The 15,641-nt window shown below is 30.8% G+C and overlaps 1 protein-coding gene and 1 long non-coding RNA gene across 2 annotated transcripts in view; one reads left to right on the top strand and one right to left on the bottom strand.

Moving 5' to 3' along the window:
• LOC118201197 (techylectin-5A-like) overlaps positions 1-14,744 on the bottom strand; it is a 30,546-nt gene extending 15,802 nt beyond the window's left edge. The window contains exons 1-2 of the mRNA XM_085811672.1: positions 14,454-14,744; positions 12,688-12,856 (exon numbers count right to left, since the gene is read on the bottom strand). Coding sequence (XP_085667798.1) covers positions 12,688-12,856; positions 14,454-14,647 — 363 coding nt within the window. The 5' untranslated portion in view covers positions 14,648-14,744. The remainder of the gene's footprint in view (positions 1-12,687; positions 12,857-14,453) is intronic.
• LOC146998803 (uncharacterized) lies at positions 1,326-7,200 on the top strand. The gene is made up of 3 exons (XR_015039713.1): positions 1,326-1,441; positions 3,984-4,073; positions 7,069-7,200. It is a non-coding gene; the product is annotated as an uncharacterized LOC146998803 (long non-coding RNA).
• Positions 14,745-15,641: the final 897 nt, after the last annotated feature.

Below are 15,641 nucleotides of genomic sequence, written 5' to 3'. Positions count from 1 at the left end.
TGTTATTTTTTCTGACGTTTTTAAAAATTTATTTAGTCATAGAAAAATTTTTTTCAATGGATTAGCATTTTCTAGAATATTTGCAAAATTCTAAATAACATATATTTTTTTTTATAAAAAATGTATAAATTATATGTATAATTACTTACAGATTACAAACCCTACTACAAATATAGGTAAAATTAGATATAGATATATTTAATTACGGAAACGAATTTTTTTTAAAATTTGGGTATAGAGACATTAGGTATTTTTTTGGAAGCAGGAAACATGAAAAATTAGCAACTGCCTTCGCCGGGAATCGAAGGACGGACCTCTGGAATACCGGCCCAGTGTGCAGAACCATTACTAAGGGGAGAGATGTCTTCGTGGAGGACTTTCTAAGGGAAACTGGCTCGTATACACGTTACACGTGGGGAAAACCACGAAAACACCCATGCAGCCAGCCCGTTCGCGGGATTCGAACCTCGGATCGCACTACCAGGGTTCAGCGACTTTACCACTCGGCCGCTGGTGGGCCGAAGACACGCTAGGAAAGCGAGAGAAATACCTCATATTACTTCTCTTTTTAAAGGCCGACTTTTTTTTAAGGGGATCCAATCACTAAATCTTGGGTGTGGATATACCTCATCCAACACCTTTTTAGTTCGGGCTCCACTGTAGAAACATTAGGATTTTTTTGGGAAGCCGTAGAGATGAAAAATTAGCAACCGCCTTCGCCGTGAATCGAACCACGGACCTCTGAAATACCGGCCCAGCGTGCAGAACTATTACACCACGAAGGCACGCTAGGCAAGCGGGAGAAATACCTCATAAGGAAAATATTTTTCCTCTAATTACAGGACAGAAAATGTTTTTCAATCGCGCGATCTGTTATTGATATTGAATTACAGTCGTGCGATAATTTCGCAGTAAAGATACATCTCTGATGACTATCCAAGATTCTAGAAACTTTGGTCTTATATAGAGATGGTCGTCTTATAGAAATAATGCTTAATATCAATATTTATTTATAATCTCAGAACTATTGGTCACTTTCAGAAGTGGTCGTTTGAGAGGCGATATTCTATATATTTATTTACTGATACTCTCAGATTCCAAAATTTGTTTATATTCTCAGAAATATTGGACGGAAGGTGGTCGTCCCATACATACAAAATTTTACATTTCATTAAAAATGAATTCGGCATTACTTAACTATTTCCCTATTAATTAATTAATTAGATAAAGAAAAAATTAGGAAATAGTACTGTTTATTACGGAATAATGTAGGAAGTTCTACAGAACTATATTCTTTCGCGTCATTGCACATTGTATCCGGCATACTACTAGTTCCTCGTATTCTTCCGCAAATCCGTAAACATCTGTCTGATTTGAAACGAAATCCAAAATAGCTGCGCCATGAGGTTAACTTGTATGGATATTTTTTGTTGCATGAAAGGTAAGTTCAGTTGCAATACTTGTATGTTTACTTTTTTTGCTTTTCGAATTTATGTTATTTATGTCATTTTGACAGTTAAATGTTTCACAGCTTTATGAATTGTTACCATTCTGTCGTGAATTACGTGTATCTCAATGGCTGGCTGTCTTTTCAAATATCTAATTTGCCCTGCTATCCAAATGTTTATGACTGAATTTTTTTTAGTCTAGTTTATGCATTCAGTTTCAAAATAATATGTGTGATCAGATTGCTTATTATTTTATTGCAGCAATACGTTTATGTTAAATAGTTTGAACAATTGTATAAAAATAAGAGTTTGCATTGTTTTGTCCAAAATATGTATGGTTGAAACATTATCTTAATCTAGTTTGTAATTCAAGTTTTTTTTGGGGGTACTGTTCTGTTATTGGGACCAGAATCGGAAATGTATGAACCTGTGTTCGTAAGTATGTGCATAGATGTGTATATGTAGACACACAAACATACAAATATACAAGCATACATAAATACAATTCTGAACCCGGTCCTGATAACAGAACAGTACCTTTTTTTTAATCTTTTTTGAATATTTTATAAAAGGATTGAGCATTTTTCAAACTGCATATCATTTTAAGATTCGACTTGCAGGAAGACAAAATATGGTCATTCAATCAAATGCTTATGATTGCTTTTAACATTTTCTCATAAATATTGTTTGCATTTTTATTGTATTTTAGATACTTTAGTTATGTAAAGTGAACATGAGAATATTAGTAAAGCTGAAGAATATGAATAGCTACCATAATACATGTATTTTTTCATCGAGCCCATTGTTTTAGAAACCAATGCACCATTATTATATGCTGGCTTATTTTATAGTTATATGCAGTTTAATTTTATGTTCATGTTACTGTAGTATTGTCATTATAATAAAAGTATTGATAATTTTTGTTGAATCTTGCAAGTTGCCTAACATTCAGAATTATTACTACCGAATTTTACCGATAGGTTTTTTTGAGTTGACATAATCTGTCTGATAAATAAAATAAACTGGTGTTTAAATTATATGCATTTCTCTTAATGTTTCATTGAAAGTGAGATGGGAATATAAATGCTATCCAGAAAGGTGAATTCTTTTTGCCTGAAATAACAAACTGTACTAAATGATTAATGTTTAAATCATTTTAGAAATGTCAATATTAAAGTTTCTCCCCCTTCTCTTCTTTGATTTTGAAATAATTTATAACAAAATAATATATGCATAAGTGTAATTAATGTAAAGTGTCATTCAATAATATAATTTATTTTTACTGATATTTTTATATTTCTTATCTGGGTTTTCTTTTGGTGTTAGAAGGAGGAAAAGACTGTAATGTTTTAATTAAGGAAATAATTAAAACATTACAGTCTTTTAAATAACACAGTTACAGTAATGTTTATTGAAGCAATCAGTACTGTGTGATTGCCAGTGATTGAATAATGTTAAAATGCATTGTTCATAAGGAAATTTGCTTAGATTTGTGTTATAGATTTTATTTTGACACAAGCTGAAATTTGAATTATTGGAAGCACTTTGAAAACCCGAATTATTTCCTGAATCATTAATCAGGCCAATATATAACATACAAATTTTCATACAAAATTATTTCTTTGAGCATATTATAAAGAGCTCATTTAATTTTATTATTTGTACAAATTTTAGACAAAAGTAGCATGTAACAGTTAAAGATTTATTGAAGCCTACTTGTTACTTGTGGTAACAAAGAAGTGTAAAAGATATTGCCACATTAGCGAACATGACGATCATTGATGCTTAGTTTAGTAATTTAATAATATATTGAGAAATGCTGGGAACTTTCAGAAGTAGACATTTCGGAAATGATGGGCTTGATAAGAAATTTACATGGTTTTATTATTTATTCTTTAGTTAAGAATGGATTTTAGATGTTCATGTGAAAGAATTCTGTTTAAGTATATGTGAAAGAATTGTTAAAGTTTGGCATTTAAAAAAATGAATTAATAATATGCAATTATCTTTTTATTATAAATATATTACTATATATTTATAATGCGCTATGTAAATGTCAGTGCTAAACAATTGAGATACTATTGTCAGGGCAATCTTTTCTTATACATGAAAAATTCTGATACTTTCTTATCATGTGATCTGCCCTCACAGCTTCAACTTATGCTAAAACGGCAAGAGTATGCACACGATAATAGCAAACTATAAATATGCATTTACATGCTTTATATTTAATCTTTATTTCTGAATAGTATTCCATTGGATGAAAAATATGTGAATATTGACCCAATGTATATTTTTGTGTGTGTGCATCCTAAAATTTCTTGTTTCTTATAAAGTGCTTATTTGAATTACTACTTGTGAACAGAGCAGTAGATATGAACCATAAACTAACCATTTTGCCAATTTTCACAGCTTTGCAGATAGTCAGAAAGCACCAAAATTTGTAATAATGTTAAGTTTAAATGATGTTCTATACTTTTGTGTTAATTTTTCTATTCTATTAATTCTATTACTGTGTTATCAAACCTTCTGCAGGAATTTCAACTAGTTAAGATGTTATTACCATGTGGAGAAGAATTTGATTTTCAAGCTAGAAAAAATTGCAGCTGAAGGATTTTGTAGAAGGTCAGTCAAACTGGTTTTAGTTAATTATAATTTAATTTTGGGTGAAGAATTCTCAAATTTATTTATCATAAGTGTCTAAAGGTCTTCTAAATTAAATTCTGCTTGTTTTTGAAATTTTTCATGACATTCATTCTTTGATTATTATTATTATTTTTTTTAATTTACTAACTTACATCCAGGCACATAATTGCATTTAATGCCATACCTTAAATATTGTAAAATGTTAAAATAATACATTTCACTTAAAAATGTGGTTGTGACAGTAAATTTTCTGTTACATTTAATCATATCTATAAACATTGGTATACATCATTTTTCAATAATCTGTATATTATTTTGTGCATTTCTTTTACATCCAAGATCTGGCATATGACTTGCTTTTCAAACTGATAACATGGTGTAATAATGTAATCTAATGGTTAAAGTTTACTATGGAACGGGCCAAATTTAATAAATTATTCTTTGATAGAAATTTATTCATTTGTTCAGTGTGTCTCATCTCTTTAAATTGCTAAAGTAAATTTTATGTACTTGCATTTAGGAATTTTGACTGTATCAGAGTAATTTTATTTCAGTTATTATAACATGCAAGGGAAAAAATTCATTCATAGCTCCGTATTTAAAATTAGTTAATCAAAGTCCTTAATAAAGAGGGACGTTTTGTTGTTTTTAATGTTGATAGAGTTTAATTCAAAAATATGCCACATTAAGGGTTACTTTTTAACCTAATTTAAAATTTTCATTACTTTAACATGTCCAATAATTGTTATTTTAACTCCGATATTGTAATAATATCAGAATTCCTTACTTTTTGATAGGTAATCCAAATGTAAAACAAGAAAAGAAAAAATTAAAATCTAGAAGTATATTTATTTCATACCTCTAACAAATAAAAACAACACAAGCACTTTTTACTGTCTATCTGCATAGTGTGGCATGTCCCGTAAGATTGAGATTTGTATGGTCAAATCCATGTTTCAGTTAAAGGAAAATGCATGCACAGTCTTCTGATTTTCCCTTCGATTAAGGATTCTGTATATACTAGCATAAGAAATATATTAGTTAATGCAATGTTATACATCAATATTTATAGACAATTATTGTGGCTATGTTTATTATAATTTTGTTCACTGTAATGGCTAGAGTGCCTAAACCATCATGCTGTGTAAACAAAACTCAAATCTTCGTCTCTGCATACTGCTCCACTAGTGTTTAAACCATTGAAATGGTGATTATGGTAGAACATCTTTGGTAAAAATTTACTCTACTGTAACCCTTGGTGAATCGTTTCTTTTTTTTATATCAAGATCATCACCTGAGAGGATCGGCACCAATTTCAAGGTGGCCGCTACACTAAACCAAAATAAGAAGTCAAAAACATACACAAACTCTGTGTCCATGTACACATCGACCTATTAAAACAGAGAACTGCACAAACTGGGCATTGTGCACTGCCTTAACTTTGTCCATGTACACATTGATCTATTACTTTAAGAAAATCAGAAAGTTAAAAATATCATAGTTACCAGAAAAAATTCGCCACTGTCTTAACACACAGACAACCAAAAATACACAAACAGAGAGGAATAAATTACCAAAAATACATATTTCCTAACATAAAAACATTAAACAACAAATCTTCTAACAAAAATTAACACACAGAGACAAAAAAATAAATGAAACGTCATTTTTTTAACATACCTTTTTTTTCACATGCATATGTTTAGGCTTCCCACCACCATCTTCCAGGTAAGCAATTCAATTAAATTTTTCGTCTCTTAGTCACTTCAGACATACTTAAACGATGGTACCCACACCAAAATAATAAATAGTATGTTCAAAATACAAGACCATACCTCTTCCGTGCAACCAAACACAGCAATTGAAAAGAATGGTAAGAACCAAAAACCTGGGACCGTACAAAAGGTTTACTATTAAAAAAAGTAGCCCAAAACTAAATTTATCACAGCACGTTGGCAATATTTGCAGAAATAACTCCTTTTTATTGACAAAAAAAAGTTTTTTTTTTTCCCCAAAGGCTACTTTTGCCAACATTATCAACATTAGGGTTACCGAAAAACTTATTTGACGCAATGGGCTTCCACATTTCACAAACAACCAATACCACTTTGCGATTTTTTTTCAGACAGAAACCAAGGTGTACCATACAGTAAAGGTTAGCCACATCTTCATTTACTACTGTTACAAGTACTTCTTTGGTAAATTTCTGTGGTTAAATTCAAAAGTTTAAAATTGCATTAACATGATCAGATTCAGAGTCATAGCTAGGGTTTTCAGCGCTCGGGGACAAATGAAGATTTCGCACCCCCTACTGCTAGCCAAGGATGGAAAACATTTAATTCTAAAATGTTCTAACATCAGTTTGGCGCCCCTTGGATTCTGCACCCGGGGACAGATGCCCCCCTTCCCCCCTCTAGCTACACCCCTGATCAGATTTTATTTTCTGCACGTAGCTAACAATTACTTATGTGTTGTCAGATAAATGTTACCAGATGCAGTTAATTATTTTTTACTTGCCAATCTCATGAGACAAGTTTTTTTGGCTCCTGCAAGACTTTACTTTGTGTTGCAAAATAAATTCATTCTCACTCTTTTTGGTCTTGCCTACACATTAAATTTAAAATAGTTTTATGAATAGGTAAGATGTGATTATCATAATTTTGTTTCTCTCTTTATCTTGGCAACTTTATATGTTGATTCAGTGTCCAGGTTACCTACCAGTGGCTGATTGATAAAACTGCTCATATGTTCAGCTGGTGGTTTGAGTTTATTTTCTGACAAAAAATTTTAAAAGGCATCCCCCATGTTTATTTTACTATAATCGAAAAATCAAATAATTGCTACTCTGTTTATAGGTACTAAATGTTAAAATATTTTAAATGCTTCCTTTAATTTGCATTCTAATAGTCATTTGTTTAAATTTAATTATGAATTATATTCACATATAGTAATTGTGAGTGTTTTCTTATTTTAGGTGCTGTGAAAGGCAATGACAGAGATCCAATTTATCAAGAGTTCTTATATACATAAGAATACATGGATATAAGATTGTTTTTCATAAATTCAAATAAAATGTGATAAATTGGATTAATAAAAACTATTTTGAATTTTGAAAAGTGTTTTTTCTTTGTTAATCATAATATAGTGCCATAAATTTCTGAATGTGTTTATTTTTCATCCAAATAAATAGCTTTACAAAAATTTGTCATATTAATAGATATTGCATAATTTAGCATTATTATAAATATTTATTATAGCAGATTTAGCTGAACTACTTTTTTAGTCTCTTTGCAGATGAAGTCACAAAGGTAAGTGGTTAGATATTTTTCTGTATTCCCCATTAAGTAATTTTATCTGGTAAATTACCATTACTTATATACTAAAGGTGAAAGAATAAGCTTTCCTTGAAGATACAAAAATTTGCAGATATTTCAAAAAATTGGTATACGTAAAAAAGTTCTTAAATTGCCACATATGCGAAACTGAAAACGTTATATATGAAATAGTTCAGAAATATAAATATTTTCACTATTTTTTAACTATAATTCACTGCATTTGTTATATATAATCACAGTTTAAGGTAGCAGTGCTTTTCTCACTGTGATTTCTCATGTATTTTGATTCATAAATACACGTACATAAATCCACGTATTTTGATTTCTCTTTTGAGACCGAATAAAAAATGAATTAAACATTCTCGTTGACATTGAGAGTTGAATAAAAGCTCACCTCAAAATAAAATGAATTAATAAATTTATGGAAAATTTTACATTGCATATATTGAGCAGAAAGAGTAAACAGAATATACTTAATGGAATTAATAAGTGGTAAAGTTGATAGCAGAATAAAATGCCTTAATTGCATGGTAAACAGTAGATCTTTTGAAGTTTTTCTATGTTGTGTAAAATGCAGATTTAAATTTTTGATATTGATTGTCATATAAATGGCAATTACTGTTTTATTTTGCTCTGAAATGAATGTAATAAAATTCTGGATGAGACAACCTTTAACATGTGCTAGAATTTACAAAGTTTAATTTGGTGCTGATTTCAACGGGTAAATTTCATTTTACTGAATTTTGCGTAAAATAATACTAATGAACCATTGCAAATTATTTTCAGAACTTTTTTTTTTTTTTTTTTTTTTTTTTAAATCTAAAAGGGCTATTAGTTTTGAAATGTGACTTCATATCGTCAGTCGTAAACTTGTTTCGCTTTTCATTCAAGTCTTGCCATTTGGCAAAATTTAACATATTTACCTTTAAAATCTAATATATTATTGACTAACAAGCCAAGCTAATTAAAAGCATTACACACAGTTCTTATCAATGCTTTTTTAAATTTTTAATCTGATTGATTTAAAATGCATTTAATTCATGATATATCTAATTGAAAACATTTTAATATTTCTACATAATTACATGATATATTTCTTCACTTTTCAAATATATAGAAGATATATAACTTTCTGGTGTCAGTATCTTATAAAATGTTTTGCTATTTCCACTGCCCCATCTGTATTGGTAATCTATGCATTCATAAACTTTTAGCCTCTTCGAGTGACTGCTAAAATCTGAGGCCTTTCAGACTTTTTTTTTTTTTAAATTTTGTGAGCAGAAAGATAGACTTTTAGAAGAGCTTCTTGAGTTACCTTTTGAATGATATAAAGAATTGTTAACATAATGTCAAATTTTTACAACTAAATATTAAATATATAAAAAAGCCTGCAGCATTCTCATGTTACGAAAACATATTTATTTATTCTGAGGCTAGGAATTGATTTAGTTTTAAAAATACAATTTTTTCCTTTTAACAATTTCCCAACAGTGTCATCAAAACACTATAAATTCCTTACATGTTTTAAAGAAAGATGATTCATTTATGTAAAGATTATTAAATGGGTAATTTTATTATTCAATTTTTAATACAAATTAACTGAAATTAGAAATTGATTTTGTAAAATAATTTAATTATGAATAATTCAATTTGGGGGCTATTGGATGTTTAAAAATGATCAAAAGATTTTTAATATCTTAAAAATAAAAGCAAAATTTTCAGTTTTAATATTTTGTATTAATAATTCATTTTAATTTCCTTGCTCAGTTTTAATATATTCACAAATTCAGATTTAAAAACAAAATAAGTTGTATAAATATTTTCAACATTTCTGATTTTTCCACAGTAACCATAGGAGAACGATTTGAGACTATCTGTGTAAAAAAAAGTAGGTTTTAGATCATCACACCTTCACATACTACTTTCACTGGAATTTTCCTCTGTATATATACTGGGATGTGACACTAAGCAGTTGAGAATATGTATTTAAGAGGTTAAAGGGATATTGTAACTAGTGTTTCAAATCCTGATAACATCCCATACGCTGTCGGTGGGACGTAGATAGGATGTCCTAAGGATATACTGGGATGTGACATTAAGCACTCAGGAGGATGAGTTTAGGAGGAAATTGGGATATTACGGGATGTCCTGAGGATGTAGTAAGTAGGACTTTTAAATCCTAATAACATCCCATATGCTGTCGATGGGACATAGATAGGATGTTTTTAGGATATAATGGGATGTGCTTAGGAGGTTTGTGGGATATCCCGGGATGTCCTGAGGATGTAGTAAGTAGGAGTTCATATCCTAATAACATCCCGCACGCTGTCGATGGGACTTGGTTAGGATATCCCGGGATGTGACATTAAGCACTCGGGAGGAGGTGTTTAGGAGGTTCGCGGGATATTCCGGGATGTCCTGAGGATGTGCGCATATCCCGCGAGCAACATCCTTGGGATATCCCAAGGATGTTTTTGTGCTATGTGGGTTAATACATATATTTCGTATCTTATTATTATTACTTTTTTAAAGCTCGAATTAAGAGTGTTGTGTTGTAAAAATTTCTTTTAGCTAACACATTTATTTTTTATGTTTACTTTTTTCCTTCTTCCTCCGTCAGCCCTCTTTAGCATGTAAATTAAATTGCGTTTAAACAATGAACGAATTTGTAGTTTACGGAGAATACGTAGCAAACCAGCTATGTAGCTGTTCTGGCTGAGGCAAGAAACTGTCCGACTAGCCGGCCTGTGGATTTGGTCAGTCAGTTTTGTATGTGTTATTACAGTGCAGGATAAGAAATCTTCAGATGGAGCGAAGTTACTTTCAATCAACTCCCGATCAGCTAGATTATTATCATAAAAGTTGTAACTTCTCATTCGCAGAATTTGCATTTTGTTGTAAATAAAACTATTTAAGTGAAGAAGAATATTGTATATTATATTAATGGGTTGCTAAGAATGTAATTTCGATTTGCACAAATAAATAGCGTTATGTTCGTTTTCTTATTCTTCAGTCAATCTTATAATTTTACTTTTCTTTTGAGATTTGGCAGCTGATACTTTTAGGATACTATAGAAAAAAATCCCGTGACTTTGAAACTCGGTAACTTTAGAAACAAATTCCGTGATTTACAACTATTGTTTACTTTTAATTTAGCTCAGATGTTTGAAACAGGTATGTGAAATTTATAGTGTTGATTGCTTAACGCATGTGACAGAATTCGTTTAAAAATTTCATTCTGGAGATTTTTCGCTTCAAAGTGATCAATGTTCTGATCGATTTTCTGCAGCTGATGCCGACAAAATTTAACACATAGTTGAATCGAATCGTCATATAACTGTGCGAGATACTGCAGAACTGATAATTGTATTATACACAACGATTGAAAGTCACGTAAGAGGTCTTGGACTCCTTAAGAAACTCGATATTTAGGTTTCACATGAATTGAAGGAAATTCTTAATTATTATTTTCGATACGCATTTCGAACGAAGTGCAATCGACCCTTTTTTGAAACTAATATCACTGGTGATGAGAAATAAATCGTCTACAATAATATCAATCGGAAAAAATCTTGGTTCAAGCGTGAAGAATGAGCACAAATCATATCGAAAGAATCAGAAAAGGGTTACGTTGTCCATTCGGTGGGATAATAAATGTGTTGCACATTTTGAGCTGCTGCCAAGCAACCAAACGATAAAATCAGTTGTTTCCTGCCAACATCTTATGAAATTAGACGAAGCAATAAAAGAGAAAGGGCCAGAATTAGCAAACTGAAAATGAATGGTGTTCCAGCACGACAAAAGCGAGGCCTCATACATCTTTAGTAAAAGGTACTAAAATTATTGGAGCTTAGTTGGGAAGTGATATCGCATCCCCCATATAGCTTCGACCTTGCATCATCGGACTGTCATTTAGTTCGATGTTTGCACAACTTCTGAAAAAAAAAAAAAAAAAAAAAAACGCAGTACTAACGATGACCTCAAATCGCATACGTTTGAGTGTTTTGCTGTTAAAGACTAGAAGTTCTATGAGCGCGGAATCATTTTTTTTTTTAAATTGTAGTTTGACTGCTATCAGATCACTATAGCTTGCATACGTAGCAGTTAGTGCTTCTATTCTCGATGTCTTGTAAAATAAATTAATTCTTAGTTATTTGTTGTTAGTCCTATTATATACCTTTAGGTATTATAATACAATTGTATATTATAGTTTCCTGCAAAAAATGCATGTAGTTTAAAAACAATTGCTGAATGAAACTTTATAGCAAAAAATGAGAAAGTGTTATAGCTTAGCATTCCATAAAGACAAATTTACTCATCTTTAGTTAAGAATTTATTTTTAAAAGTTCGAACAAAGCTATACACAAGTAATTATTTAACCTTTTAACATATTAAAAATTTGTTACTTTCTTTTTCCAATAAAATTGGAGAACTTTCTTCCAAAGTGAAATTGTTATTTTGAGACAATGAAGTAAAACATCTTTAGCAAAATAAGAAGAGTTCTTATTTTTTATAATGTTACGGTTTTTGTATTTATGTAGTTATTTTAGTAGAATATTTAATTAAAATTGTTTTATTTCCCCTTGCAATAGAGCACGAGATTTATTTGAAGAGAAAGCTACGCCGGAAAAATTAAAAATACCGTAGCACGCGCATGTAATAAATAGATATTTCATAATTGTACGTTTTTGCTTGCGGAAAAAATCGAGAAAGTACCAAAATATTCTCGTGCATTTAAAAAGCTTATAAAAGCTGGAGGAAAACATCTAAATTCAGTTGTTTAGAAAACTGTTGTTATTTACTGTGGCGAATTCTCAGTGAAATCAGATTAGCTTTCTCTACTTTGAATTACGTTCTGTTGAACGTTTTGGTAGTTTAAAAGATAACTACTGTGAGATATTGCGATATTGTAAGAATATTTCTAAGGAAATTTAAGCAATTTGTTTTTATTTGTTGTGATAAGAATAAATTTTATTCACTTTTCATCGGACTTGTGCATTCAATTTATTGCGAACCCGTACGCACGCAACAATATGATGGTAGTTTTATTCTGAGGACTTATTAATTTTATGAACCTCAGTTACAGAATGTATACAAATACTGCATATATATGTATATAGTTGCAAAAATAAAGGCCGGCAAGTGCTTTCCTGGACACTGTGCATAATTAATTGCGCTTACTTTACAGTAAAATGTTGTTTTTAAGTGTGAAAATACTAAAATATTTGGCACTTGTAGTTATGATGAAGATTACTTACTGTCCATCCTCCATTATCATCTTCCATATCGCAATAAACTTTCACTGAAGTCTTGATGATTCTGTTTGCTGGCCAAATATTATAAATGCCACTTTTCGAAGTTTTATTATTCATCTTTATTTCAGCGCAATCCATCGGCTTTTTTAAACTTAAGTCTGCATCTGTACAACTAAAAGAGAGAGAAAGAATTAATAAAAGGTCCCGGAAAATCCTTCGCTTAATGCCTGGCGAGGTCTTAATTGATATTTCATATCTAATATATATATCTACATATTCGTTCACTTCGAAATATCTTACAGTCACTAGAATGGCGCCTGAAGGAAATAGTAATGGAGGATAATCCGTTATACTTTGGATTTAGTTCATTAAATCTCTTGCCACTCTCCAGTCGCCCTTTAAGTGATGGAAAATCTAACGAATTATCATAATCCTCCATGAGTGTTTTCGTTGTGTAAGTGGTTACCACATCCAAGAAGCAGCTGGAAAACTCCTGGTTCGCATTTGGGCGAGAGCACAGTTACTTTTTTTATGTTTTGTACTTCGGAAGACGTGATGGTCTCTACATCTGTTTCTTTTTCGTTTTAAAGAAATTGCCTTTCCAGCTGTGGCACTCGAAGATTTAGGGAGACACCTTAATAATGAGATCAGAAATATGTATGCTGAGATATATGTATAATGAGATATATGTATAATGATGGTCTCTACCTCTGTTTCTTTTTCATTTTAAAGAAATTGCCTTTCCAGCTGTGGCACTCGAAGATATAGGGAGACACCTTAATAATGAGATCAGAAATATGTATGCTGAGATATATGTATAATAAGATCAGAAATATATACACTATACAATATTTTCAAAAATATTCATTGCTATATGAATAATTTCTTCCATTACATGATGCTATGTGTCTATAAGGTAATTTTTCAGAAGTTCACCATAATTTCTATTCATAGATCCGTTCAAAATCTATTGATTCTATTGCATATGCATCGCTGTGTATATCAGTACCGGATTTTATATATATAAAAAGCATTTGCTATATATAAAAAGCATTATATATATATATAAAGGGATTGCCTCTTAAAACTTTTGACTTAATTTCATTTAATTACCTTGCAACGAATATCAGCCGATCCGCGTGTAATTCGAAAGGTAAGATATTGCTGCAGAAGTTCAACAAACACTGAAAACTGTATGTTGCCCGAACTTAAAATCATCCTACAGATCCGCTATAGATATTGCCAAAATAGCGAATAATATATCATTTAACTTAGCTAGACTTATCACACAAGCTGAATTTCAATGGTAATTCGCCTTCAGTTTCCATTGGATAAATAGGTGTAAAACGATTTTTTGTTCTGCTAGATTTAGTATAAAATTTGTCACGTTCGCTGAGAAATACGGAACTGGAAATTATATTATCTGCGTAACGAATGACAATGTAAGTTAATAGTAAAAAAAAGGACAGTAACATTCATCCGATGGGAACGATGACATTCACCTGGCCTTGTCCCAGAAAACTATTTTGGAGAATTACTAGAAAATTCCATAAGAAATTTAGTTAATGTATGTTGGAATAAAATAAAATAATATTTCCTTCTCTTTTATATAAACTAGAATATTATTTTGGGCATTATTGAATTCTTTATAAGTCATTCATATAAAAGCCGATCTAAAAATTTGTATAGTAAAATATTTGCTAAAACTTTCTGTCTTGTGTAAATAAATGCACAGTAATTTTACACACACCAGAATGATAAAATCTTACCTGCTACATTTATTTGCATATTTCTTGGCGTCATTCAGTAGCACTGTGGCTGAATTAAGGAGATCGACGACAACGGAAGATGCATCAATAGAATCTTTTAAATTACATGCGCTACATGCAACGAGAACCGCATTCCACACAATTAAATATAGCTTCATTCTGAAACTCAGCGTTACTAAAAATTCAAGTATCATTACGAATGACGAGCAGTCAACAGGATTCTTCCTATGTGCTTCATTTTTAACAAAGCGTCGGTGGTGGAAAACCCTTTATCAGATGCACTTCCTAAATTCAATAGAACTTCCTAAATTGCTTCCACTTTTAACATCTCCAGTAGATAGTTATGTAGTTTCGTCTTGATTTCAAAAGAGGAAGGAAATGAAAGCGAAGGCAATAAAAAGAATCTATCTCTGCGATAAATTTAACGAATATTTGCGACAGGCGTTGTTTTTCTTTCCTTATAAAGGAAGTATTATAATTGAGAAAAATTTCGAATTAATAAAATTATCCATTTTAAACTTTCCTGAAACTGCTTGGAATATTTATTTGCTTAACATCTGTACGTAGAGATAGAATAAAGCCTTTTTTTTTTTTTCAAAACGTGGTTTCAAAGTGGATTCAAGGGGAATTTTTAGTGACCTCTGTGCGTACGTGCGTAGGAATGTATGTATGTATGGATGTATCTTGCATAACGAAAAAAGAGATAACACATACATAACGCTGAAATTATGTATGTGGAACTGCTATAACATCTAGTTGCGCAATTTTCTTTTCTATTGCAATGGGAAAATCTAAACTTATATATATATATCCAACCCCTTACTCGGTTTAAAAGTCCTTAGGTGAACTTGATTTTCGCAGTCTTTGGTCGTAGTCATATACTTCCAATTACAGAAGCGTTTTAAACGATGAAAACAAGTTTTGGCAGTATCAAATTTTAAAAATATAACTTTTAATGCAGCCTCCCTGTTCTTATATTTGGGAAAGTTTTATACTTGTTATTTAAAAATAAAATTAGAAAAAATTGCCCGAGATATTTAATTTCAAAATTTGCAACTTTGGGTGTCATTTTCGACTTGAGAGATCCGTTAATTAAGTTAGAATAATTCAATAAAATGAGTTTAAGTGAGGAAAAACTGTGTATAATTTAATAGGTCGTATAATGAAGTCATATGATATCCACATCAC

This window comes from Stegodyphus dumicola, chromosome 2, assembly GCF_044657685.1.
Source record: "Stegodyphus dumicola isolate Sdum_Otavi_A_Nest chromosome 2, ASM4465768v1".
Taxonomy (NCBI): domain Eukaryota; kingdom Metazoa; phylum Arthropoda; class Arachnida; order Araneae; family Eresidae; genus Stegodyphus; species Stegodyphus dumicola.
This window is presented reverse-complemented; position numbering and strand designations above follow the sequence as displayed.